Source organism: Pezoporus wallicus, unplaced genomic scaffold (assembly GCF_028554395.1).
Source record: "Pezoporus wallicus isolate ANWC-B61680 ecotype Strahan unplaced genomic scaffold, APGP_CSIRO_Pwel_v1 contig_4788, whole genome shotgun sequence".
Taxonomy (NCBI): Eukaryota; Metazoa; Chordata; class Aves; order Psittaciformes; family Psittacidae; genus Pezoporus; species Pezoporus wallicus.
The window spans coordinates 1646823-1672824 of record NW_026638769.1 but is presented as its reverse complement, the minus strand read 5'-3'; the positions used below and the strand labels follow the sequence as shown (position 1 = coordinate 1672824).

Here is a 26002-nt window from a genome sequence, read left to right as displayed (position 1 = left end):
GGAGACTGCAGGGTTGGAGGAGGTATCGGTCGGTGCTTGGTCGGGCTTGGGGGGCGAGTTATCGGTCAGCTGGTGCTGAGGTGTTGTATTCTCTTCCCTTGTTATTTCCTTTATCATTATTATCACTGGTGGTAGCAGTAGTGATCTGTGTTATACCTTAGTTACTAAACTGTTCTTATCTCAACCGGTGGGAGTTGCATTCTTTTCGATTCTCCTCTCTGTCCCTCGGGGAGCAGGGGGAGGGCAAGAAAAGGGGGGAAGTGAGCGAACGAATTACCTGACTGGGTTTAAACCACGACACCTAGTTATTTGTCCTTAGAAAATTTGGGTTCTGTTTCTGTCATGTTTGCCAGTTTTAGGGGGTAACTAGTGAACTGGTCTACCAGTAATTGCCATTGTTCGTGTCTTTGTGGGAAATGTGATTGACTGCTGTGCTCTGATTGACATGGATCTGGGTTTCTGAGTTGCCTGTGCATTTCTCTGCAGCATGGGCACTGAGGCTACTCTTTTCTTGAAGGTCTTACTTTCCGTTTCTCAGTCATGTCAAAAGCCATGGACTCTAATTTGGTAGAACTTCTCAAGTGACCAGAGCTGCTTGTTTTCCTTTCCACACAGTTTGGCTTCTTGTTATTTTACCGCTTGTTCTGTCTCCTGTTCTGCTACCACAGGTTATAATGTTTGCACATGACCCACCTTTGTGGATTTCTGTCATTCCTTATGGCTACGCAGAGGTCTCTTATCTCACTGCTGGCTGTTTTTCAGAAGTGATCATGGTTATTCTGTTGCTTGCTTCTGTTTTGCTATCAGTTTAGACAATTCAATAAAATAATGGTTTCAAAACCTTTTGAAGCTGGCAGGTACTCAGACTGTTGACAGGTGGTGTTTTTCTTAGGTCTGTGATGAATCTTATGCTAGACAAAGGGGGCTTTTCAGCATTTAGCAACAGACTTATGTAGGAGATGTTATCACTTATCAAAAGTTATGCTATGCTTCCTGATATATAAAGCACATGCTTAGCTTTTACTATTGTTTGTAGGAGTTCTACTTTTCATGATGGGTGCTTGTTTTGGGGTTTGGAGGTTTTTTTCCTTTCCCTCTGTCCCTTAGAAATTTGTTTCAGATGGAGGCTGTCAATTTGACATTTGAGTTGAGGCCTTTGTAATGCTTTAAATTCTAGGTATATGAACTGCTTTTACAGCCTCAACAGAACGAACAATAGAGAATTACTTGTTCATATGCTCTACCAGCTCATGGTTGTGGCTTCAGAAGCAGCTACCTTTTTGTCTTTCTACCAGAGAGTAACCAGGTCAACAAAAGTGAATGTGAGCCAGTCTGTCAGTCACTGCACTTCACAGCTTGGCATATTGATAAAACTGCTGATGACTTATAGTTTTACTTATTAGGCAGGTCTGTGAACTGCTGTGACTGTGGATATGGCAGTTGCTCATATCTGCCAGCTCTACTGTGAAAACAGTGATTTCTTACATCTTCCCAGCAGGGATTGCAAGGGCTTACTGTTATGTGTTGGAGAATTGGTGTTTTCACTCTTTATTCAGCAGATGTTAGTGAGCTGTTTCGTGTGACTGTATATTTTTTGTAGCAGTGGTGTGGGGTTTAGGTGTTTTTCTCTGTGAGAAGCATGTTTTTAGTAAATACACGTGGTATTTGCTTTACTTTCCAGAATGTTGCTGTTTCTTTTTTTTTTTCCCTTTAGTTTATGCTTGATGTGATCTGTCTTGTCTCCTTTCTGTAAATTTCAGTTTTTCTAGCTTTTACTTGAAGCAGATATTGCTTGTATTAGCTGCCCAAAGCTACTTTAGCTGTGTGTTGTAAATTAAGTCTGGAAGTATGCCAGATTGTCACAGTGGCATTAACAGGTTACAGTTTGATCTCGTTTTGATTAGAGGTAAATATACCTACTGTTCATTCCTTTTAAGTACATATTTAACAACAAAGTGAAAATCTTCCTCCTCTCATCTGTGCTTATCATCTAGTAATTTAGTTTAAGTCCTGATTATATTTGAAACTAATTTTCATGTTTTATTCAGTATAACCATCCTGATTGTCTGTTTACCCCTAAAGTGCTTAGTAACTTCCTTGTCTTTTGGATAAAGTTGGTTTTAATACATGTACCTGTATATTCATACCATAGCATGGCATTTGCTATTATTTACAGCCTTGCTAGAATAACTCACTGTCTTGATCAGTCACAGTAAAGAGAGAAAGGTATAAAAACTGTTACTTTAATACTACTTTCACATTAAATATTCTGCATATTTTTGCTAGTCATTGGAAGTCCTTTGGGCAGTAAGCATATCCTATTTGTCCAAATAAAACTCTAAGTTCCAGAGCTAAATTTGGCATGTTAGTGATGAACTCTATCTAGATCAAAGCTACTTGGAAAATTCTTGTCTCCCTCTACCCAACCTATTTTCATTCCCTTATTTCCATGCATACTGTATTTAATCGTACCATTCCAGACACTATCTGTAAAAATTTCTTTTTCTGCTTCTTCTCTCTGCCTCTGTATGCTTGACTTTTCATATTGAAGAGCTTACATGTATTTTCCTGCTCTCTTTATGTCTTCTAGTGCCTTGATACAGATAGATAAACTCACTGAAAACAGAGCTGTGCAACCTGTGAGAGTAAACTATATTAAGTATTTAAAACTTTCAAGCTAAACTTTGAAAATAAGGCTGCCAAGATCAAGATGGGGGAGAATCCTTTCATGCTACTAAATTGTTTGCAGAGACCTATTGTTGCCCACTACTGTTTTTAATGTTAGAAAATAGGATTTGAATGCATAGTCAACAAAATTAATTTTAAGAATTTCATTTTATCTTTTAAGCTGCTGTATGCATTTTTTTATCCAGTTCTTCTCAGAGGCTTTTGTATTCTGATAGATCTAATTTATAATTTTGTCCACAGAAAATAAGAATGGAAGCTCATGCAAAGTTTGCAGTGCTATGGCATCTCACCCGTGACCTTCATGTTAACAAGTCATCTTCCTTTGGCCGTACCTTTGACAGGTTGGTGATCATAAGCATGATTCAGTTAAAATAAGTTTGCTTGAACTGCGTTACACTGGAAGCATAGAGTGTTTAGAATTCAGAGAACTACAGTGGGAACTCTGAAAGCAAGGAAGGAGGACAAGAAATTAATTCATGTTAGACAAAATTGTTTTCACAATGATGATTATGTAAGCTGAAATTCTTCTGGTAGCTGTAAAGAGTAGGACAGGAATGGTCACATGATTAATTAACCATCACTGTGGTTAAAATATTAGTGTATATTGAACATATGTGATTTCTTGCTGTGATTTGGTAAAAACAAAAACAGGAAAGAGAAGTCAACCTAGAAGTGAATTGTACGAAAAGAGATGTAACAGTAAAGCTAAGAACACTTAAGAGCAAAATTACAAATGAACACTAAAACAAGGAAGTTTCCTTGTTTAACATGTGTTTTGTGTAACATGTCATTCATGGCAAGAAGCAGAGGATTTCTGGTGTATGTTCTGGTATCGGACTACCTTCTTAGAAAAAAACTGCATGATCCAGATGCTGAACTTGTCTTCCTCAGCTAACACGTGGAAAAGTGCTTATTTAAATTTCCTAATGTATTCCTCGCTGTAGGAAGCAGAGTTAAATATTGTCATTTCTTTGCCTTGATATTGTCACTCATTGCAGACATGGTGATAAATTCTGTTCATACAGCAAAGAGCGAATGAATGTCTACTACTGGAGAATGTAAAACAGTCAGATAAATTCAGAGTCCAATATATATTGGTTTTTCTGCAAGTCTCAGAAGGATTTTAAAGGCTAAAACTATTGAAAGAAGAAAATAATGACAGTAGGGAGTGCTGAATTGTCAAGTATATTTCCCTTCTCCGTTCTTGAAGAAAAATCTTTGAATAAGTTGTCTTCTCTTTCCCATGCATCTGTGTGAATTGGCTTTTAAAGTTTTATCTTTAAAACTAGCAGTTATTTGGCAACTACAGTTTGTTTTATTAGTAGCTGTACAAATACTTGAACTGACTATACAACTGCTGCTATTGGAGCAGCTGTCTTAACTGTCTTTATCACTAGCTCTTTCTGGCCTTTTCTTCATTAGGCTAGAGTAAAATACAGAATTTCAGGTTGAAAAGCTTGAATTCCAAAGAAAATACTATATAATACGGAGAAGACACTTGAGTAGGTACTGACATGCTGAAATTTATCATATATCAGATAAAAATGGGATTATTCTGTGAGTAGTTTAGAGTTTATGTTAGGTTCATTCTTCTTTCTGTTCTAGATCTTTGTTTATCATGCTGGACAGCCTTAATAGCTTGGATGGTTCTACGTGGTCAGTGGGACAAGCCTGGTTAAATCAGGTGCTTCAAAGACATGATATTGCAAGGGTTCTTGAACCTTTGCTCCTACTGCTTCTCCATCCAAAAACTCAGCGAGTTTCTGTTCAGCGAGTACAAGCTGAATGTTACTGGACTAAATCTCCCTATCACCCTGAAGAAGAAAATGAAAAACATTTTATGCAGAAGTTTAGCTGTGCTGATGGTATGTACATAAGAAGACTGTAGGAAATTCCTTATTTAATTTCTTTGTTATTTGCATGCAGCATTAAAAACATAGGAATTTTTGAGCGTAACTGGCAAAATGAAGTGCTGGAATAGTTACTGCTATAATATGTGCATTTGTGCGTGTTTTTTCTAAGTTTGGATATCCCAAGCATCATTGAAAGTTTTATTATTCTCAAATTAAGATGATATGCAAGTATTTTAATGCACAACTAGATTTCAGTAGATCTTAAGAATATGGCTTGAAAATCATGAAATTAACTGCTTTTATGAATTAGGACCTCTAATGTGGGGCAGACTGAAAACATACTGATAAGTTTGAAGGCATTTGTATGTATTGTGTAATCTTAGTCGCATACTAACAATTCTTTTTTATGAAAACACAATCAGATAAGATGGCAAAAGGTTTCATGGGAGAACTATATCATTTTGCTACGGTCTACTGCTAAAGTAATCTTGCTTTGGTTATGTGAATGCGTGTTGTTGCCATAACATTATTCTTTTTCTGATGTGAAGTGGAAAGACACTGTTTACAATGCCTATATAATTTGAAGTCTTATTAATAGTTTAAATTCAATTTTTTAATTCTAAATTCTGAAAACCAAAGTATTACATTTATAATTTTTTATTTTGCTTATCTTTAAGCATTTTCGCATGTGCCTGTAAGCCAAGAACAACTTATTATACCCAAAGAAGGCAATGAAAAACAACTTACTATGGATGAAATGGAGAACTTCAGCCTGACTGTCAACCCTCTGAGTGACAGGCTTTCTTTGTTAAGTACCAGCAGTGAGACTATACCAATGGTTGTGTCTGACTTTGACCTTCCTGACCATCAAGTTGAAATACTGCAGAGTTCTGACTCTGGCTGTTCCCAGTCATCTACTGGAGACAACATTAGTTATGAAGTGGAAACAGAAAGCCTGAGTGCTCAAGATAGCTCTCAGACTCTGAGAGAAGACTCACCTGATGAAATTGTGCAACAAGTGGTTACAGATCTTATATGCAAAGTTGTAAGCGATCTTGGAGAAGAGGCTGAACCAGTTAAACATAGGCTGCATTCTGAGGATACTTCATGTAAATTCAGTCCTTTGGATAACTCTGTGGAGGTGACAAAAAATGAAGATCAAAATATTCAAAGTAGCCAGAGTAGTTTGCTTAGTAACGACAGCTCCCAAGTGCTATCGGCCTCAACTGAGACTGGACTTGAGAGCTTAGGAGATGAAATTTCTAGAAATAACTCTTCACCCTGTATTGCAGAAAGCCAGCAGTCCCTCTCTGATCTCACTCTTTCTTCCACTGAATCAAAGTCCAGAAAGCAAAGCCACAGTAGTATCCAGTTCAGCTTTAAAGGAAAGCTACCAGAAAAAATGTCAGAAAAAGAAACAATTGTAAAAGAAGCTGGTAAGCAACCAGGTGCAAAACCTAAGGTGAAAATAGCCAAAAAGAAAGATGAAGAAAAGAAGAAAGCACAATCAGAAAAGCTTAAACAAACAAACATCTTCTTTAGTGATGGTCTTGATTTAGAAAACTGGTACAGTTGCGGAGAAGGAGAAATTTCAGAAATAGAAAGTGATGTGGGGTCCCCAGGAGTGCGAAAATCTCCCAACTTTAATATCCATCCATTGTATCAACATGTGCTGCTTTATCTCCAGCTCTATGACTCTTCAAGGACATTGTATGCTTTTTCTGCAATTAAAGCAATTCTGAAAACAAATCCTTCGGCTTTTGTAAGTGCTATCTCCACTACCAGTGTCAATAATGCATACACTCCTCAGCTTTCGTTGCTCCAGAATCTTCTCGCCAGGCATCGGATATCTGTTATGGGCAAGGATTTCTATAGTCACATCCCCATTGATTCTAACCATAACTTTAGGAGTTCTATGTACATAGAAATTCTCATCTCCTTGTGTTTATACTATATGCGGAGCCACTATCCAACTCATGTTAAAGTAACCTCACAAGATCTAATAGGAAACCGTAATATGCAAATGATGAGTATAGAAATTCTGACACTTCTCTTTGCTGAGTTGGCAAAAGTGATAGAAAGCTCTGCAAAGGGCTTTCCAAGTTTTATTTCAGACATGTTGTCCAAGTGCAAGGTACAGAAGGTGATCCTGCATTGTCTGCTCTCTTCTATCTTCAGTGCACAGAAATGGCATAGCGAAAAGACGGCTGGAAAAAACATAGTGGCTGTAGAGGAAGGTTACTCTGAAGACAGCCTTATAAATTTTTCTGAAGATGAGTTTGACAATGGTAGTACTCTGCAGTCCCAGCTTTTAAAAGTACTCCAGAGGCTGATTGTGCTGGAACACAGAGTAATGACTGTGCCTGAGGAAAATGAAACGGGCTTTGACTTTGTCATAACAGACTTGGAGCACATTGGTCCCCAGCAGCCGATGACTTCTCTTCAGTATTTACATTCCCAGCCAATAACCTGCCAAGGCATGTTTCTCTGCGCAGTGATACGAGCTTTACACCAGCACTGTGCCTGTAAAATGCATCCCCAGTGGATTGGCCTTATCACTTCTACGTTGCCTTACATGGGAAAAGTTCTTCAAAGGGTGGTTGTTTCAGTGACTCTTCAGCTCTGCAGGAACTTGGATAACTTAATTCAGCAGTATAAATATGAAACAGGATTATCTGATAATAGGTATGTGTATGGTATGTAGAGGTGTATAATCTTTTTAAGCAGATTTATTATGTTGAATTACTTTACAACCAGATTAACTTGTTCTGAAAAAAAAAAAATTAATCTCGTTTTAGGCCTCTTTGGATGGCATCAGTCACTCCCCCAGACATGGTTCTTACTTTATTAGAAGGGATCACAACAATAATTCATTACTGCCTCTTGGATCCATCAACTCAGTATCATCAGGTAAAATTATCTGGGTGTCTATGTAGTACATGTCAAATTAAAGACTGCGGTTATATTAGCAGATATGAAGATCTGGGTGAGGGAAATACCAAATAAAGAGCTTGTCTTAGCTATAAGTATGTTTTTTTATTGATCATACATGCAGCTCAGACAAACTATTTTCTACTAAACATACTTGGTGGTTTTTTTTCTTGGTTGGTTTGTTATTTGGGTTTTTTTTTTTGGTTACCCTGAAATAACTACCGTCTGTCTAGCGAGCTATCTTCATTTTGTGAAACTCCCCAGACTGATGCATAACTTGTTACTTTTCTGGTGGGACTGTGTTCATCTTGCAGTATGTCAAAACATTCCCTTTCTGTTCCTTCTGTATATTCATGATTTGTCTTTAGTCAAGCAATATTTTTAGATCTGATATTCTTAGCAAAGATTCTGTTAAGAATTTGGCCTGTATTCTGCAAGAGAATTTTTAGCCTGCTCTCTCTGCAATCTTGTATCTACTTTTTTGTTGTTGTTGTTCCATTCATTCAAAAGTAACTGAAAAGTATTTATTATCTGTGCAAATAAATAATTTTGCCTAGAGTATTAGTTTTACACTTAAAATTTTGAAATTGTTTTTGTAAAGGTATAGATAGATGATACAGAATTGATTGCTATAAACATGAGGGCTCACATGTTCAGAATACATTTGATATTGTACAATTGATTCAAAAGATTCTGTAACTGTTATTTTTAATAGACTCAGACCTGTACATACTGTAAGAATTATAGAAAAAATGTTTAACAAAATTGTTAGGGTTGAAAGCTTCCATGACCATTAAGTCTAAATTTACACTATTTTATTTATGCTATTTATAGAGATATTTAATGCTTTTACTCCTCTCTCCCTTTTAAATCCAATAGCTTTTGGTTAACGTAGATCAGAAGCACTTGATTGAAGCACGAAATGGGATCCTGTCTATCTTGCATATGATCATGTCTTCTGTGACTTTGCTCTGGAGCATCCTTCACCTTGCAGATTCTTCAGAGAAAACTGCTGCTGCTGCATCCATTACCACTATTAATCTTGGCTCAACAAAGGTCAGAATATCAGGGATAATGTCGTTTAAGTTGTTCATTAATAACCTCTGTCAAACTAAATCAAATTCCATTGCCTTAAATGTAAATTGAATTTTAATACCTTTGTCCTCATCTACTCATCCAATCAAACCCAAGGGGGTTACAAATGGGTATTGAATCTGCTTTTCAATTTGAGTATATCAACTCAAGACAACAATGTCTCACCTCTTTCTTTCTATAAAGAAAATGCAATCTGTCTTAGAAAAAAAAATAAAGCTGCTCATTAAGCGTTCAACATGTCCTATATATTAAAAAGTCCAGTTTGAATTCAGCTTGTTTGATGTAGTATCAGGATAGGTTACTTTACTTTTTCACCTTGTTGCTTTCAGGTAATGCTTTTTTTAGCTGCCTTGGAGTTGAGGGATGTGGTTAAAGGACATGAAATTGTGGAATTTTATAGCATTGTGTGTCTAAACAAGCTTTTTAAGCTTCACTACAACTAGGTTGCTTTGGCAGCTGGGCTTTGCAGGCGCAAAAAGTGTATAGGCAAGCTCTGGGATCATGTATAGCAGTTTCCTGTAAGCTTAGACAATTCCTACTGAAATATCTCTGATCAAGGTAAAAATGGCTTTCAGAAAGCAGATAAAGTGCATTTTTGTCTGAAGTCTTCCTATCCCAGAAAACAGGTCAAGACAATGCTCAGGAAATGCTTTTTCTGACCTACGTGTACCTAAATAACGTCTGACACGCCTAAAAAATCCATTATGGAGATTTCCAGCAGTGAATATTACAGTCTCCCAGATCATCATATTCTTTCTTTTAGGATTTCTCCACCACGCCTCCTTCTTAATCTTTATCTTGCTTGCCACAAAGCAAGTCCATTACTGTGTATGGCAAACATGAGCATCATCTTCCTTTCTTCTTCCTAATTACCATGTACGCATTTGATAACTATTATATTTCAACTTAATGATTTTCTCCTGACTGTATACAAACCCATTTCTGTCCCTTGTTGGAGGTCATAGTCCATAGCACTTGTCTTTCTTTTTGTAGTTTGAGTTCTGGCAGTTTGTGGTACATTTCCCTAAGTAAGGTGTCCAAATTGGACATGGTATATGGTGTCTTCCCTCAGGGGAAATATTTAATGCCTTCCATAAGTGTTGCTGTTTATGAATGCTCTTTTCCCCTTCCTTGCAAAATTATCATGGTGAGTTTGCAATTCACTATAATCCCAAGACTTTTTTCTGTAGCACCACTGTCTAAATAGTTTCTCATCCTGAATCACTGATGTGTATGCTTACCTTTGCATGCAAAGACCAAGGCTTTATTGCAGTATCTTTCTTTAGGATGCTTTTTGAGTTTGTCAGATTATTTTTAGTTCTGTACCTTTCTATCAGTTGCTTCCTACTTCATTATCATTTGCAGATTTAACAAGTGTATTTTATTTTCCCTTGTCCTAGTCATGAATAACACGATTGAAGAGCATCAGATGTAAATTATGGCTTTATAAACCCTCTGAGTGTATCCTTCCATTTTTATAAAAAAACTAGTGATAATTACCTTCTAAGTATGGCTTTATAGCTAGCTGTTTTGAACATAATGCTGAGATGGTTATCTAAAGGTATATGTGTTCTGCTTCCATATTTCAGAATTTGAGGCAGCAGATTCTTGAACTTTTGGGTCCAATTTCAATGAATCATGGTGTTCATTTCATGGCTGCTATTGCATTTGTATGGAATGAAAGGAGGCAGAATAAAAATACTTCCAGGACAACGGTATGTTTATACTACTATGGTCACTTCAAATAGTGGTAATACCTCCCAAGTTGTTTAGCAGCAGGAAGAAGAAAATTGAGACATTCCAGTGAAAAAATACATAGTACGAAATCTGGAGAGTAGTTATATTTCTAATTAGCAGCTGTACTGTAGGGAGCCACCAGTTAATTTTAGAAGGGATAATATTCCTGAATTCTTCAGAAAGAGAAGTAATTCCAAGTCTCTAAATGGTCTGAGAGTAACATTTCAATCCCATGAGGCTAGCTGCTTTAATTTTGATCTATGATGATAATCTGTGGCATACGTTTGATTCTTTTAGGTTATTCCTACAGCAGGTGAAGAGCAACTTCTACTGGTTGAGCTAGTTCGCTCTATCAGTGTTATGAGAACAGAGACTGTTATACAAACAGTGAAAGAGGTTTTGAAGCAGCCTCCAGCCATAGCAAAGGACAAGGTATGAAAACTATAGAGGTGCTATTGATTTATTGAGTGTCCTCTTACTGAAGCTTAGAACACTGGTGATGTGGGAACTTCATTCACAAAGCTGAGCAGTACAATGTGGAAAATTTTCACAATATCTAATAGATGGATGAACTTCTGAAGGGAAGTCATACCTCCTTAAGCCATTACCATTTACTGAACAATTCCAGAATCCTGTTTACTGCTTACATTAGCAAACATGTGCTTACCATAGCAGCAGGTTATTTTATTTTTCTTTCAAAGAGGAAAAGTGGGGAAAAGAGGGAACAAAATATATTTTTATAGAGATGTCTGAATGGACACTTGTAATATCCTGTTAATGAGTCAAGCTATATCTTCAGACACTGCAGTAACATTATAGTATGATCAGTTTTGCCCTGGGAAGTGAGGAGAAAAAGTCTCTTCTTCCTTTTGACACAGGTTTTCTATCTTTTTCTAGAAACATCTTTCACTGGAAGTCTGCATGTTGCAGTTTTTCTATGCCTATACTCAAAGGTAAGACAAGAAGTTAAATTATATTTCTGTCACCAAGAAACAGATGGTCAATTTGAATATTTTACATCTTTTCATAATCCTTAGGGTGAGAAATAACCTGTGTAATATAAACCATGAGGAAAGAATGGTTTTGAACTGTAGGTGTCATAAAGAAATTTATTTTGTGACTTCCTTCCTTTTACATCACCTTTGTTCCCTCACCTGAGAATTCTGCAGGAAGTCTGCCCCCTGCCCAAGGATAGCTGATCTTAAATATGCTGTAACTGATTAGTACCACTCCAACCTTGTTCTGAAAAGCATGTCTTTAGAGTACACTGTTCTTCCTTTTCTTAATAACTTGATGTATGCACCTAATATTAAACAGAAAACCAAAGAGTCGATATGAATGTGGATTTCACAATATCTGACAGTAGAATTGTGAGATAGAAAGAAAATGGGGAATACCTGGGGGAGATGCTGATTTTATTGCCATTGCATCTATCTCTCTTTTTTAGGATTCCAGTGACCAGCTTAGTAGATAGCTGGGCAGCACTGCTGCTTCTATTAAAAGATTCCATCCAGGTTGGTCTTCCAGCTCCAGGACAATTTCTCATACTTGGGTAAGTGCTCTTGATATTTGCAGTTTCAAAATAAGCTCAAATCTAAATATATGAAATCATACTTGAAATTTTAATGTTTTCAAATCTCTGCCACTTATTTTTGAGTGGTAGAGCTGAGGAATGCTTAACATATATTCATTTTTACAGTATAATACAATATAAGCCACAGTCTTACTTTATGGTTTATTTAAGCAATTCAGGCTCTTCAAACAGTAGGCTAAAGTTTCTGATTTTTCTTTGAAAATAACTACAATGACTATTTATTAGGTATATGTAGATTTTCAGCCAACAGAAAGGGTTCATTCTCAGCATGAAAGCTGTTTGTGGATTGTTAGAAATAAATGTTAACTGTGGTTTTCTGCATAAAGCTACAAGGACCATTTTCTTTAATTTCTGGAATTTATCTTCCCTATTAAAGTGTCTTTAAAGTTACTTTTGTGTATAGTCTAGCAAAATATGTTCTTGATTAAGTATTAGGGTATGATCAAAATTAACTTAAACCTGAAAGGATGTTTTTAAGAATATTGTTAATAGCAGTGACTGAAGGTTTAATAAATAAGTATTGTGCACATAAATATATCTAGATTTGCCCTAGGCCTTAAAGTTACTGAATAATGTACTGTGAGAAGAAAATCTATCTACTTTTTTTCAGTGTTCTTAATGAGTTCATTATGAAAAACCCAAGCCTGGAGAATAAGAAAGATCAAAGGGATCTCCAGGTAAGAAATGTATGTTGTGTGTATCACTTTTGAAAATATTGAACAATAAATGCTTGAATGTACCAGAATTATCTGATACATCAGTTCTGTAGTCAGAAATGGCTCTTTAGTATCTTCTACTTAATACTATTTGTAATCTGTTAAAAAAGATCTCATTTTCTATGGAGTTATTAATCACTGATAATATAGAAGTGATTTGAAAGCAGTTCCATACTGCTACAGAATGGGTCAGGACAACAAATACAGTTCTTCTGCACGAAATCCTTAAAATGCTTGGTTTCTTTCTCATACCAGGATGTAACGCACAAGATAGTGGATGCCATTGGGGCAATTGCTGGTTCTTCCTTGGAGCAGACTACTTGGCTAAGACGAAACTTAGAGGTTAAGCCTTCCCCCAAGATTATGGTTGATGGAAACAACTTAGAATCAGATGTTGAAGGTAGTTTCATTTTAATTTTATTTTAAACAAAACATTTTTCAGGAAAAATTTCTTTACTGTAAGAGTGACAGAGCACTGGAACAGGTTGCCCAGGGGGGTTTTGGGGTCTCCTACATTGGAGATATTCAAGGCCTGCCTGGACAAGTTCCTGTGTGATGTACTCTAGGTTACCCTGCTGTTGCAGGGGGGTTAGACTAGATGATCTTTTGAGATCCCTTCCAACCCTTGGGATTCTGTGATTAATTATCAGGCCAAAATGAACAAAGATGACAGCTTTGCTGTATTTCAATACATTAAAAATGCTTCTGTGTCGTTCATGCATTCATGTCTTACACAGTGTGTCTGGCAAAGTCTGTACCTCTTCAAAATATATGCTATTAAAATATGCTTGTAAGGTAAATATTGGCTTAAGAAAACTAACTTTGGACATTTTTTTATTATCTTTATTTAGATATGTTGTCTCCAGCAATGGAAACTTCAAACATTACTCCATCTGTTTATAGTGTCCATGCATTGACCTTACTTTCTGAGGTAAATGTCTCTTCAGATGTAATAAATACTGCCTTATAATAAACTTTTGTATTGTGAAAAGCTTTGGACTGGAAGCTTAGGGAAAAAGATGCTATGGGAAACACTGATATGACCTGGATTCTAGGTCCTGGCATGTAACAAATATAAAACTTTGTGACTAAGCCAGTTATAAAGATTCAGTGAGATGGATGAGGTGTAAAGCGTGGCCTTTCAGATGTGTATTATGGGAAACATTTTTGGTGGCAACCTTTGTGTGTTGTTAGTGGTATGTGTTATTTAATGTTGATAATTGCAGTCAATCTTTGATCATTTTTATATTTGTATCTTAATCTGTAGAATCCTTTGTGCAGGAGCTTATGCTTCTGTGTTTTTACCTTAGTTTTAAAAATGATGAGATCTTAATACTCTGGATTTTGTATAGTACCTGAAATTTGATCACTTCTATCATAAACTTGAATATTCAGTAAAAGATACTATTAAAAAAAAAAAAAGCTGAATAGGTAGATAAAAAGTAATTGGAGAGTGCATGATAACATATTTTTCTCTCTTTTTGTAGGTTTTGGCTCATCTCTTGGATATGGTTTTCTACAGTGATGAAAAAGAGAGGGTTATTCCTTTGCTTGTAAATATTATGCACTATGTTGTTCCCTACCTCCGCAATCACAGGTATCTTTTACAATTTGTTGAATTGATGTAGATCTCTACAGCCAGTTGAAATTTGGTGGGTAACACTTAAGTTGAAACAGGCATGACAAGTATTAGATATCTGTCAGTCTTTCTACAAAGTAACCATTCAAAATTGTTTCATGTTGACTTTGTTGGTTTGTTTTGTTCAGTGCTCACAATGCATCCAGCTATCGGGCCTGTGTCCAGTTATTAAGCAGTCTTAGTGGGTATCAGTATACAAGGAGAGCATGGAAAAAAGAAGCATTTGACCTTTTTATGGATTCCAGTTTCTTCCAGATGGATGCTTCATGTGTTAACCAGTAAGACTTTCTATTTCCTGCTCATACGGATAGCTGTTACAAATTTTATGTATACCATTACACAAGAGCATGTATAAAGTAGAACAAAATTTCCCAACAGATCTCAGTTTTATATTACCATGTGAAATGTGAAACTTGCTTACCTAAGATGTATTTCTATGCACAAGTTATTTTTTTCACTTTCAAGATGGACTTTTTCTATGAGAAAAAATGATTGACATTTTATAGAATCGCATAATGGTTTGGGGCAGCTACAGCTTCTCTGGGCAACCTGTTTCAGTGCCTCACTACCTCACAGGAAAGAATTTCTTCCTAATATCTAATCTGAATCTCCCCTCTTTCAATTTAAAGCCATTTCCGCTTATCCTGTCGCTACATGCCGTTGTGAAAAGTCCCTCTTCAGCTTTCTTGCAGGCCCCTTTTAGGTACTGGAATTTGCTCTAAGGTCTCCCAGAGCCTTCTCTTCTCCAGGCTGAACAACCCAAACTCTTTCAGCCAGTGTTCAGAGGAGAGATGCTCCAGCCCGCTGATCATCTTTGTGGCTCTCCTCTGGACTTGCTCCAACGTGTCCATGTCCTTTTACGTTGGGGGCTCTGGGAAGCTGAATGCAGTACTGCAGGTGGGCTCTCATGAGAGCGGAGTTAGAGGGGAAGAATCAACTCCTTCAACTGTCTGGTCACGCTTCTTTTGATGCAGCCCAGTTGGCTTTCTGGGCTGTGAGTGTACATTGCCAGCTTGTATTCACTTCTTCATTCATTAATACCCCCAGTCCTTCTCCTCAAGGCTGCTCTCGATTAATTTTCTGCCCAGCCTGTATTAATGCTTGGGATTGCCCTGACCCAGGTGCAGGACGTGGCACTTGGCCATCTTGAACTTGGGCCCACATATCAAGCCTGTCAAGGTCCTTCTGGTTAGCATCCATTATTTTCTTTGAGAAGGGGGTTTGAAATTGTAGTTATAGTTTCAGATCAGATTGCACCAAATAAATGTTACGTATGTATTAGAAAGTTTGAATTGGAAGCCTTAGCCTGTATTAAAAGAGCAGAAAAAGCTCTGTAAATATTTGTCTAAGTTTGTGCTTTTTTTTCTTCTGATTTGTGTACAATCTTCCTCTTTTAGTTGGAGAGCAATTATGGATAATTTGATGACACATGATAAAACTACATTCAGAGATTTGATGAGTAAGTATTTATTGATCTAGTAGTGACTTTTCTTGATGGGAAACATTAGAAGAGGGAAAAATATCCTGAAAACATTTGTTCAACATTAATTTCAATCTGTTTGTTCAGTGGTTTTCATGTTTTCTTCAACTATTTGTCTCTGGAGTTCCATAAGTAAGATAACTGGAAGTGAGAGAATTTGAGACCATCCTCGCACACAGTGAATTTTGCCTGTATGGCTAAGTCGACTAAGCAGACCATGTGGGATTATTTTTTATTGAAGTTTTATTTGATTGCTTGTTTAAAGATCTGACACTAGCTCTGCTTAAGGAAAAATTGATTCTGTACATTCTAAACATCCGAGTACCTGTACCTGCAAAATGTGTGTTAAAAAAAAAGTCTAAACTCTCTCTGAAAAACCCCTAAACCCAGGCACTACTGTGTATACTTACAAGATTTAGAATCATAGAATAATTTGAGTTGGAAGGGACCTTCAAAGGTCATCTAGTCCAACCCCCCTGCAATGAGCAGGAACCTTTTCGGCTAGATCAGGTTGCCTAGAACCACATCCAGCCTCTGGTCTTGAATGTCTCCAGGGATGGTGCATCCACCACCTCTCTGCGCAACCTGTTCCAGTATTTTACCACAAGAGTTTTTTAACCCCCATCCAGCCTGAATCAACATGCATTTTAAATCACTGTGGTTAAAAATACAAATTGTAGAACATACAACATCTTAATATCTGCTTTTGAGCTGCATTAATGCAAAGGAAGTAAGAGTCATTTGTGCTGTAGAGTGAAACAGAAGGGAAATTTTGAAGTTCATCTCTATACTACGTGTTTTCTCTTTCAGCACGAGTGGCTGTGGCTCAGAGCAGTTCACTCAATCTGTTCGCTAATCGAGAAGCAGAGCTGGAACAGCGTGCTATGCTACTGAAGAGGCTGGCTTTTGCAATTTTTAGTAGTGAGATAGACCAATACCAGAAATACCTTCCAGACATACAAGGTCAGTAAAAATACATCATTTAGTGGACTTCTGAACTCTGTTGTGAACTAAAGAATATTTGTATGACAGGGTAACAGCAGGTAGTTTTCTCCCCTGGAATATCAGTGTGCAGTACTGTTCCCATTGCTGGATGCAAAGTTTCTGCATGTTTTGGTTAGAATGTTCTCAGTCTTAGACAATTAGGAACTACAGAGACTTCATTATTGCCAGTTGATTTTTATCCAGGTTATTTCACTGATCTGTCAGTTTATACCTTGATAATATGCTTGGGTACCTGCAACATGGGTTTTGAAGTGAGTGTCCAATGTATAAACACCTACCGACTCAGAATAAATGGAAGGGCTGAACTTGAAGTTTTGAATTCTTAACTTCTCTGTCTGGTGGTTCTATTTTTCTTTTTTGCTGTTCTGTTTATCTGTCCTGATTGTCACTGAAGAATACCACTTCAAGTGACCTTTTACTTTAAGAGATTGGGAATGGGAGCCATTTGGTTTTATTCCAAGATGATGCAAATAGTTGCAGCAGCAGCTTCTAGCTATATTATCTTTTAGTGCTACCAGTGCAGACACTTTAGTCTTTTCCTCCATATGGAAAGACAGTTTCATCACCTTTCTTGTTTCGTTTGTTCTTGGATTTATTCTTTGGAGTTTTATGGTTTTCCCTCAGTTAAGTCAGTAGCTGAGTTTACTATATTCAGGATATCGGGTGGTTTTACTGGTCTGAACTGCAGAGTGCATGTGTTGGTTTGACTGAAAAATTTCCTTATGTATCTGCCTCTGTATGTGTTGCACGCTTAGAGGTGAGGTGGTTATGATTAAATAAGAACATATTGTCCCTCTGTAATGCCCACTGTACTATGATGATGCAGCCCTTTAATAGTAACAATATATCCTTGGTGTTCAGGCTGTTGTTAGATTGTTTGGAATCTGTTAAATCCACTTTTTGTAATGAAACTCTGTAAGATGAGCAAAACTCCCAGATGTCTCATTCCATTTATTTGGAGAACTTTAATCAAAATGTGCAACTGCACTGTTTTGAGGTTTCTTTTGTCCGCTGCTTGGTGAAAATGGTTATTTTTTATGTTGACAGAGTAAAGCTGTAGCAAAGTACTGAAACAGTAACATGGCAGATACTTAAAATAAGTAAAAATGGAGAATAAATGATGGAAGGAGAAAATGTGAGTTGGAATTACTCTGAACTGAGGAAAACTTCTTGTCTTTTTGTTTCAGAAAGGCTGGTAGAAAGTCTCCGTTTGCCACAGGTGCCCACCCTTCATTCCCAAGTGTTCCTGTTTTTCAGAGTATTGCTTTTGCGAATGTCTCCACAGCATCTTACTTCGCTTTGGCCAACTATGATCACTGAACTGGTGAGTTGCAGTTAGCACTCATGATTTGGAGACCTGGTGCAAATTTGAGACATAATCTTATTCATCCTCAATGTTTTTAAGAAAATCCCTTCTAGATACTGTGTGTGTAAACATACAATGGACACAAGTTGAAAGCTGCCTTATTTTCATAGTCCTAATGACTGGTTTTTGCAGTGAAATAGAGTATCTGTTGGCTTATGCTATTAAGCTGTTCAAATGTCTCCTGAATTAAATTTACATTTGCACTCATTGTTTCTTGCTCACTCCTACTTCAGTTTCTGCCTACGTATGTGTGCCTTCTTCACCATTCACACTCACAATCCGTTCAGTTTTCCACGTTTCTGTTTGCCTGATCATTCAGGTTTTTTTCTCCAGCAATGAGGATGAGAACCCAGGTAAAGGAGGAGTCAGAATCCATGTTGTATTGGCATTTGATGGTCATTCAGATCACATTGTGGCTGAAATTTTGTAACTAGATTTATACAAGGCTCAACTCAACTTTTTCCAAGTAGTGGAGAGGAAAAGTCTCCAAGAGTTTTCTTAGTCAAGAGCCAGTTTCTTATGTCCCTTGTGCTACTCAGATTATATGTAGGATGTGAAAGAGCTTTAGGGTGCAGTGTCTACTAAGTTAAGGGGGTTATTTCATCATCCAGGAATGGAAATAAAGCTCCAAGCAGTTCCTCTAAGGTTTATTACTCAGTCATCCCTGCAGAATTTTCATGAGTCACAGTCCATAAAAAATGGTATTAAAATGTAGCATTTGATCTTTAGGTGCAAGTGTTTTTACTGATGGAACAGGAGCTCACTGCTGATGAAGACATTTCCAGGTAAACTTACAAACTTCCTACTTGTTTAACTTGATAACAGTCTATTGGCATATTGACCTATTGGGTCATCCTTTAGTATAATTTGCCTTAGAATTGGCAAGCTCCAGTAAGAAAGACAAAGGGTAGTTCAGCCTGGCTGCAGTACCACAGATATACTGTTCAGGACAAAACAAAAAAATTCCACTGTCAGATTGCTCATAAATCATGAAGATATATTATCCAGTACAGGTATGTTAGTTCTTACAGTGTCTTTCTGCCTAAAATGACACTGCTTCTGCAATTAGCATATGCATGGTATGACTTCATAGCTTTTCTATATTATACGCTTATTTAGAATGAGACTGATGCACTTTTTTCTTTGTCTAAATAAAATTGTGGTTTCTTCTAGTGTTAGACATAAGGATGAGGTAGATATTTTTTTTGTTTTATTGTCCATTTCTATCCTATCTACCTTCTGCACAGTAAGATCCAATTTCAGTCAATGCTAGCAGTAGAATCAGACTTCTCAAAAGGACAGGAGGAGTTATTTGCCCAAGTCTTGTTCCTCATTTTTTTTCCTAGATTCTCTTTGTTCTTTTGAAGAATTTTTTCCCTAAAACAAAGTAATATCAACATGACTTCAATTTTAAAGTTCTGCTTTGATTTATGGATTCAGGATTAAGTTGGTAAATAAAGGGCTGGATGTTCATAAAGGCAAGTAAGAAAGATGAAGTTCCCATAATGGCAGAAGGCTGTTGTGACTCACCTGCCTGTTATCATTCATTTTAGAACTTCTGGTCCATCTGTTGCTGGTCTGGAGACAACGTACACAGGTGGCAATGGTTTTTCCACGTCCTACAACAGTCAGAGATGGCTGAACCTGTACTTGTCCGCTTGCAAATTTCTGGACTTGGCCCTGGCTTTACCATCTGAAAACCTGCCTCAGTTTCAGATGTAAGTAGAAGATACTGTCGTTTAAGTTCTTAGATGTTTCTCCATGCCTCTTGATAATAAAAATTCTAGTATATAAAAAGTCTTCCTACTTCCTTTCTTTTTCTGGCCTTCACCGAGGCCAGCCCACAGTTCACTCCCTCCCAGTGTCAAAGTGGCCCTCAGAGCAAATGATGCTACCCACCAAATGTGTTCAAGCTGGTTTGATTTAGCATGTGGCAAGAGGTTCTCCACACTTGCTAGCTAATCAGTAATAGTGATTTATTCAAGTATCTTATTTTTTCAAGTATTTAGTTGCAGTAATGTCTAAGTACTCAAAATACACCCACAGGTCTCAGTGACTAATGCATGAGATCAGAGGACTGTATGTCATCTCAGCATGACTCACTTAAATTACTCCTGCATGATCTGTCTCAAAGATGTTGCAACAAACCTGCTTGTGAAGGGGACCCCATAGGTTTTTCCTTGGTCAGTTTGTGTTTATGTGTGCCCACTGCTTCGTCAGTGCCTCTGCAATCCTGTTTTGTTGGGGAAAAAAGGGTGTAAAACAATTGTCATTTGCTGAAGACCATGGAAATGAGAGACTGCCAAGGACAAAAGAAGGTGGCTTGTCTGTTCGTTTTCACTTCAGTGGTGACCATGTGAGAGCTGCTGCCCTGGCACAGCTCAGTATGCTTTTGGTCACCTCTGATTATCCTGTTACTTAAGAGATGCCCCTGTGCACTAGAGGGTGGAAGGATTTGCATGCACTGTGTCTGTTTGCGCCCTGTATTATTTCTAAATCTAAAGCTAATCTTAAGGGTTCCTTCGTTTATTTTATTTTCTGGGGATTTGGTTCATAATTCTTTCAGTTCTCCAAGCTGTCCTAATCCCCATTATTAGGCAACCTAATTTTATTTAGGTCATTACTGTGGATTGCTACCTTGGAAGGCATGGGAGTGGATGGAATGGTGCATTTGGTCTTGTTGGCCTATGAATAGGTAAAATAAATGAGTTTCTATTAGCAACAAAGTATATTGAGGAAGTTTTTTGTGCTACATAAGCATTGCAAATACACAGCTAAACGTTCTATGTAACTTACATACTTTATAATTCAAAATTGCCCCCCAGTTCTCCTGCGCACAATGAGGATGTGAATATTACTTGTTTTAGCTTCACTGCCTTGTCTTACTCTTAATATCCTTAAATACTTCAAAGAAACTCTAAAAGAAATCAACAGTGCTACTGTCTTGAGGGTTTCACCTCCCGCTTTTCAGAATGTGCTTCTCGTATTCTTTCTTGTCTGATTTTCTTGTGGGGATGGGTTCTGCTCATGTGTGTGTCTTTCCCCAGCACCTTCCCGCCCCCCGCCCCAGCCTTTTCTTTGATACTTAACTACATTTCCTCATCCACTCATATTTTTTGATCTGGAAGAAAAAGCTACATGTTCAGTAAGGATACTGTCTGCTTGTGTTATGACAGGTATCGTTGGGCTTTTATTCCGGAAGCGTCTGATGATTCAGGCTTGGAAGTACGAAGACAGGGAACACATCAGAGGGAATTCAAACCATATGTGGTGCGTCTAGCAAAACTGCTGCGCAAAAAAGCAAAGGTACGTTGCTTTCTTCCAGTTCTGCTTTTCACTGGAAACTTTCATGTACAGTAACTTACAGCACTGCTTCGTTTTGGGTATTTTCTTAAACAATGAAGAATGGAAAAGAGTTTATCTGGTGTGAGGGATTCCCACTGGAGTAATCTCAAGTCAGCATCAGGGAAAAATCACACAGAATCATAGAATCAACTAGGTTGGAAAAGACCTTTAAGATCACGAAATCCAACCATTGCCTCAGGACTGCCAAGTACATAAGCTGAAAAAACCCCAAACCAACCAACCAACCAAAAGACCCCAAACCTTTTATGGTCAAATAAAAGACCATGATCGGTGGCTTTGGAGTTCCCAATTAAAATTATTATTAGTATTATTTGAGAAAAAAGTAAAATATGCTTCACTGTCTAATATATGTAACACAAAATCACTTTCAGATAGCCAGTCACATATGTAGGTACTAGTATAACAACCTTTAGAAGTAGAAAAGCAATTTTGTTAATAATAATCACATTTAAACATTCAGAAAACTTGCATTCTTAAACATAACAGAACCAAGAATTTTGGGACTCTGCAGGGCCAAGGAGGGCTGTGTTCCTTCTCTGAAGCAGTCATGATGAAGTGAAGGCAGAGAGCAGTAGAAATGGTTCTGTGTTCCTTCTCTGAAGCAGTCATGATGAAGTGAAGGCAGAGAGCAGTAGAAATGGTTCTGGGGGATCTTGGCTGCAGTCTCTAAGGTGGGAGTGGAATTGGAGTTGTTATGTTGGTGCATGAGGCAGGTATTTTAAACCCTAGTTTTTGTGAGGTGGGACCTGATGCAGTAATGAACCTGGCAGGAGCTGGCCAAGCCCTGTCCCTGGGAGTTCTCTTCTGCTGCCACAGAGACAGAACATTGTCAGCTACTTTGCTCTTCCTGCTCTGAGAACAGAGCCCCCCTGGGCATGTGCTTTACCAGGAAAGGTTGCTGGGTGGGCAGGGAAACAGGGATGAAGCTTGAAGTGGTATGTGAGAAAGCTTTGAAGCTACGTTCTTGGATTTCCCTCCAAACAGATTGCATTTTCAGGGCTGTAGCACTGACAGCTTACTGTAGCTGCTGAATTTACAATCTCTAATGTCTTTACTGACTAAAGAAACTACTGACATATAAGTGGCTACATAAAATTTAGGGATAACAGCTGTAGGCAGATCTGAACTATTCAAGCAAGGCTGAGAACTATAGGGGATAAAACAAGTATCTGAAGCACATCTGCATTCCTCATTTAATTGTTTTGGAACCATGAAGATGGGACTAAATTTCTCTTCTCACATATATAAAGGAATAACCAGTTTTAACTGACTGCTAGTCGGGCATAGCCTCTAACCCTGCCGTTTGCTGTAGTGTGCTGTCATACCTGTTAGAAAGCTGTCATGCTCCAGACATGCTCTCTGCACGAATTACAAATTACATATGATGTATAAAATATGAATGCTGGTAAGTAATGTGTGTTGAGATGGATATCTGAAGTCAGGACTTCCACAGTATGCTTCAATAACAGAGAATTTCCTGGAACCCCCTAGTCACGGCAGCAGTTGCACATTGTGAACTGTATCTAGGGGTATGATGAGGAGGTAAACATGAAGTAATGAGTATTGACTTCCAGGCCATTTCTTCTTTGTGTAGAGGAGAATACTGTTACATGTAGCTGTGGGTTTTTCTTGGAAATAACTTTCTGAGCAAAATGTTCCAGTGGGTCTTAGTTTTCCTTCAGGGCACTCTGACCAATGCTTAGATTCATGCAGTATGATGTTGCTCAGGCTCTGTTGTCTGGAGGAAACATGCTTAAAAACCTCCTTCAGCACTACTGGCAATAAACAGAGGAACAAACTGGCAGCGCTGTTATTGTCAAACAGTGTCTTGGCCACACAAGCTCCAGAGTCTGCCATTTTTGGGCCATGGACTTTCTGGGGACGGGTGATTTTCCCATCTGAAGCACAACACCCAACCAAGCAACCGCACGGCCTTCACGGCAGAGTATGATTTTGATATATGAAATGCAGTCTGAAAGTTCTCCTCTTTCCTTCCACAGGACAAACAGGAGGACTTTAAGACGGTGGTTTTGGAGGGAATGGAGATGGCCAAGCATCAGGTGAGGGTGGCCTTTGATGCTTGAGTTGTGAAACAAGCTTGCCATTAAAACTACCATCACCTCAAGGCCCTGGGCAGTATTTAGCTTTCAGTAAGAACTGAGAGGGATCAGACTTACAGTAGGAGACAAAGTTGAGAGACTTTTGAAGTGAGAGAATTATGAGGGCCCTTAATTTTGTAGATAACCTTAAAATTTTAAGTTGGTTTCCCATGTGAAATAGATTACAAAAAGTTAATGTTAGTTCTAAGGAGAATTATGATTGCAAATCATTGCAAAATTAAATACTGATTTTTGCCAAATAGCAGGTGTGAAAAGTACAATCCCTAACAGGTCTCTGCCAAAATAACTGTCAAGTATCTGAGTAGTTAGTGTTGTTTGCTTAGCAGATCCTGCCCTGAGGAAATGTCTTGGGCAGATTGTATTTCCTGGTTCAGAGGGAGAATTAGTATTTGCATTTGCAGCCCACTTACTTGGTGCTGTGGAACACTGACACTTGCTGCATGCTGGAGGCACTCCGTGCTCACCACTGGGTGATACAAAGTGTAGTAGAGAAGAAGTGCTGAAAAGCCTTTCTTCTCAGTCATACATGATGTTTTTAAAGGATAAACTTTGAAAACTGGTAGCTTTATTCAAAGTGGGAGGCATCAAGAACTCTTTCTGTGTTGGAATTCAGACTTGCTTTTGTTCTAGTTCATTGTGAGCCTTTCTTTTCCTGGGGCTCAGAACAAGAATAGTAATCTTCTGTGACAGGGAGCCAAACCACCAGGTTAAAATACTCTAATACAAAGCCTGCTCTCTGGGACCTGTAGGGGCCGTGGATGCCTTCCTCAGCAGAGGTGGATCAGGATTTGGCTCTCCTTGGTGTGGCCTTTCTGCTTCTTTTCTCCTTCCTCATGGAATAAAACCCAGTATCGCTAGAACTCTGGTTCACAGTAACAGCTTTCCCAAGTCGTTTGTCAGTAGCAGACCAAACAAGGTGTTTCTGGTGGTGATAGCATCTTATTGTCTAGATTTTAACATCTTTTTTGATTCAAAGAAGAAAAGGAAATGAATGAAGACTACACTTACAAGAAGTTGGATGTTAGTGCTCAGTTATTTTAGTTGACACATACTTAAGGCAACCCTAAACAGGGTCACAGCAGAATGCTGACACTGCCTGAGAGCATCTGGTGTGTGACTGCTGCCTTTGCTGGTAGGGTTCCTGAAATTCTCTCCCTTGAAATTCCTCCATGAAATGGAAGGTGTGTGTGTAACTGAGGTCATCTGAGAACACACAATGAGCAACTGAACCGTTTTCCTCTGAGGACAACTTGTGTTTGCTCAGAGCCTCCATGTGTGTTATTTCTGGTACTAAAAGATACTGAAAACTCTGAACTCCAGCTTCAAAGTGAAAATCCTTCATTTCTGTTTTAACTTCCTCTGGGGATTATTGTCACAAATGCTGCACTAGGGTGAAGTGTGAGTGATCAGAGACCAGCCTGCTGTGGGAAGCGGCAGCAGGAGGACACAACTTCCCCCCCACAGCCACAGCCCCACATAGCCACTGGCTATGGCCAGCTCAGCCTGCTGGCATTAGCCAGCACCGGGAGCTGCACTGGCAGCATCTCTGTGGGGCAGGTACCAAGGGCAGCCCCGGGCTGAGGCAGTGCACTCAGTGTTATTTTTACTAGTGCTTTTTTTGTCCTGTATTATTTCCCATTTATCTGTATTTACAGAAAAACCCGGAGGACGACAGCTCAGGGAAAACACTAAGCTGGGAACCAGGCCACTTGCTTTTAACCATCTACACTGTTCGCAGCATTGAGCAACTTTTGCCTTTCTTCAATGTACTCAGCCAGGTTTTCAACAGCAAAGTCACAAGCAGATGTGTTGGACACTCAGGGAGCCCTGTCCTTTACCCCAACTGCTTTCCAACTAAGGACATAAAAATGGAGAACCTTAAGCTCTCCAGCAAAGCAAGACAGAAGATAGAAGAAATGGTGGAGAAGGATTTTCTTGAAGGTATCATAAAAACATGAACCCACCCAGTACCGCTCAGCTTATATGTAGTGTAACTATTTAAAGGAAATACTGTATCTTTCCCAGTTGTATAGTATTCTTTTCTTACTTTGTATGTAATGAAATACTTAATGTTGTATTTAAGTTAAATATTTGTAAATAAGAGAGAAGTTCTGGATGTGGCCTGAATCAAGTTTAAATATTGGTGGCTCATATTGATTATGGTGCCTACTATTTACAGTACATGTTTTGTTGTCTTGAGTTCTGTCTTTAAAAAATCCTAAAAAATACAAGGTGCACATTTTTTCAATTTGTTTCCAGTTTATTTTTGTCTTTTTTGATCCATTGGAACTTGTGCTTACTTAGGAAAATGCCATTATGCCAGGAGTTAATACAGGACTACACTGAAAAATCTGTTTGTCAGAGGTAGATACCCTGAACTGAAATATGCAGAGAGTAGGTGTGTATTTAAAG

At 38.2% G+C, this 26002-nt stretch overlaps 1 protein-coding gene across 8 annotated transcripts in view; it reads left to right on the top strand.

Annotated features, from left to right (window-relative positions):
- The window catches only part of DOP1A (DOP1 leucine zipper like protein A), a 64498-nt gene extending 38660 nt beyond the window's left edge, over positions 1–25838 (top strand). For 4 of the 8 annotated variants that reach the window (XM_057412518.1, XM_057412520.1, XM_057412517.1 and 1 more), the window contains 22 exons: positions 2929–3029; positions 4294–4553; positions 5219–7226; positions 7340–7451; positions 8352–8528; positions 10157–10282; positions 10602–10736; positions 11202–11257; positions 11752–11856; positions 12509–12575; positions 12870–13014; positions 13466–13545; positions 14102–14211; positions 14382–14531; positions 15651–15712; positions 16544–16696; positions 17926–18062; positions 18834–18889; positions 19658–19822; positions 21281–21410; positions 23471–23530; positions 25246–25838. In XM_057412518.1, the coding sequence (XP_057268501.1) occupies positions 2929–3029; positions 4294–4553; positions 5219–7226; positions 7340–7451; positions 8352–8528; positions 10157–10282; positions 10602–10736; positions 11202–11257; positions 11752–11856; positions 12509–12575; positions 12870–13014; positions 13466–13545; positions 14102–14211; positions 14382–14531; positions 15651–15712; positions 16544–16696; positions 17926–18062; positions 18834–18889; positions 19658–19822; positions 21281–21410; positions 23471–23530; positions 25246–25548 (4698 nt within the window). In that variant the 3' untranslated portion in view covers positions 25549–25838. Of the gene's footprint in view, positions 1–2928; positions 3030–4293; positions 4554–5218; positions 7227–7339; positions 7452–8351; positions 8529–10156; positions 10283–10601; positions 10737–11201; positions 11258–11751; positions 11857–12508; positions 12576–12869; positions 13015–13465; positions 13546–14101; positions 14212–14381; positions 14532–15650; positions 15713–16543; positions 16697–17925; positions 18065–18833; positions 18890–19657; positions 19823–21280; positions 21411–23470; positions 23531–25245 lie in introns of those variants that run through there. The other 4 variants (XM_057412524.1, XM_057412525.1, XM_057412522.1 and 1 more) reach the window with 2 other exon arrangements.
- Positions 25839–26002: the final 164 nt, after the last annotated feature.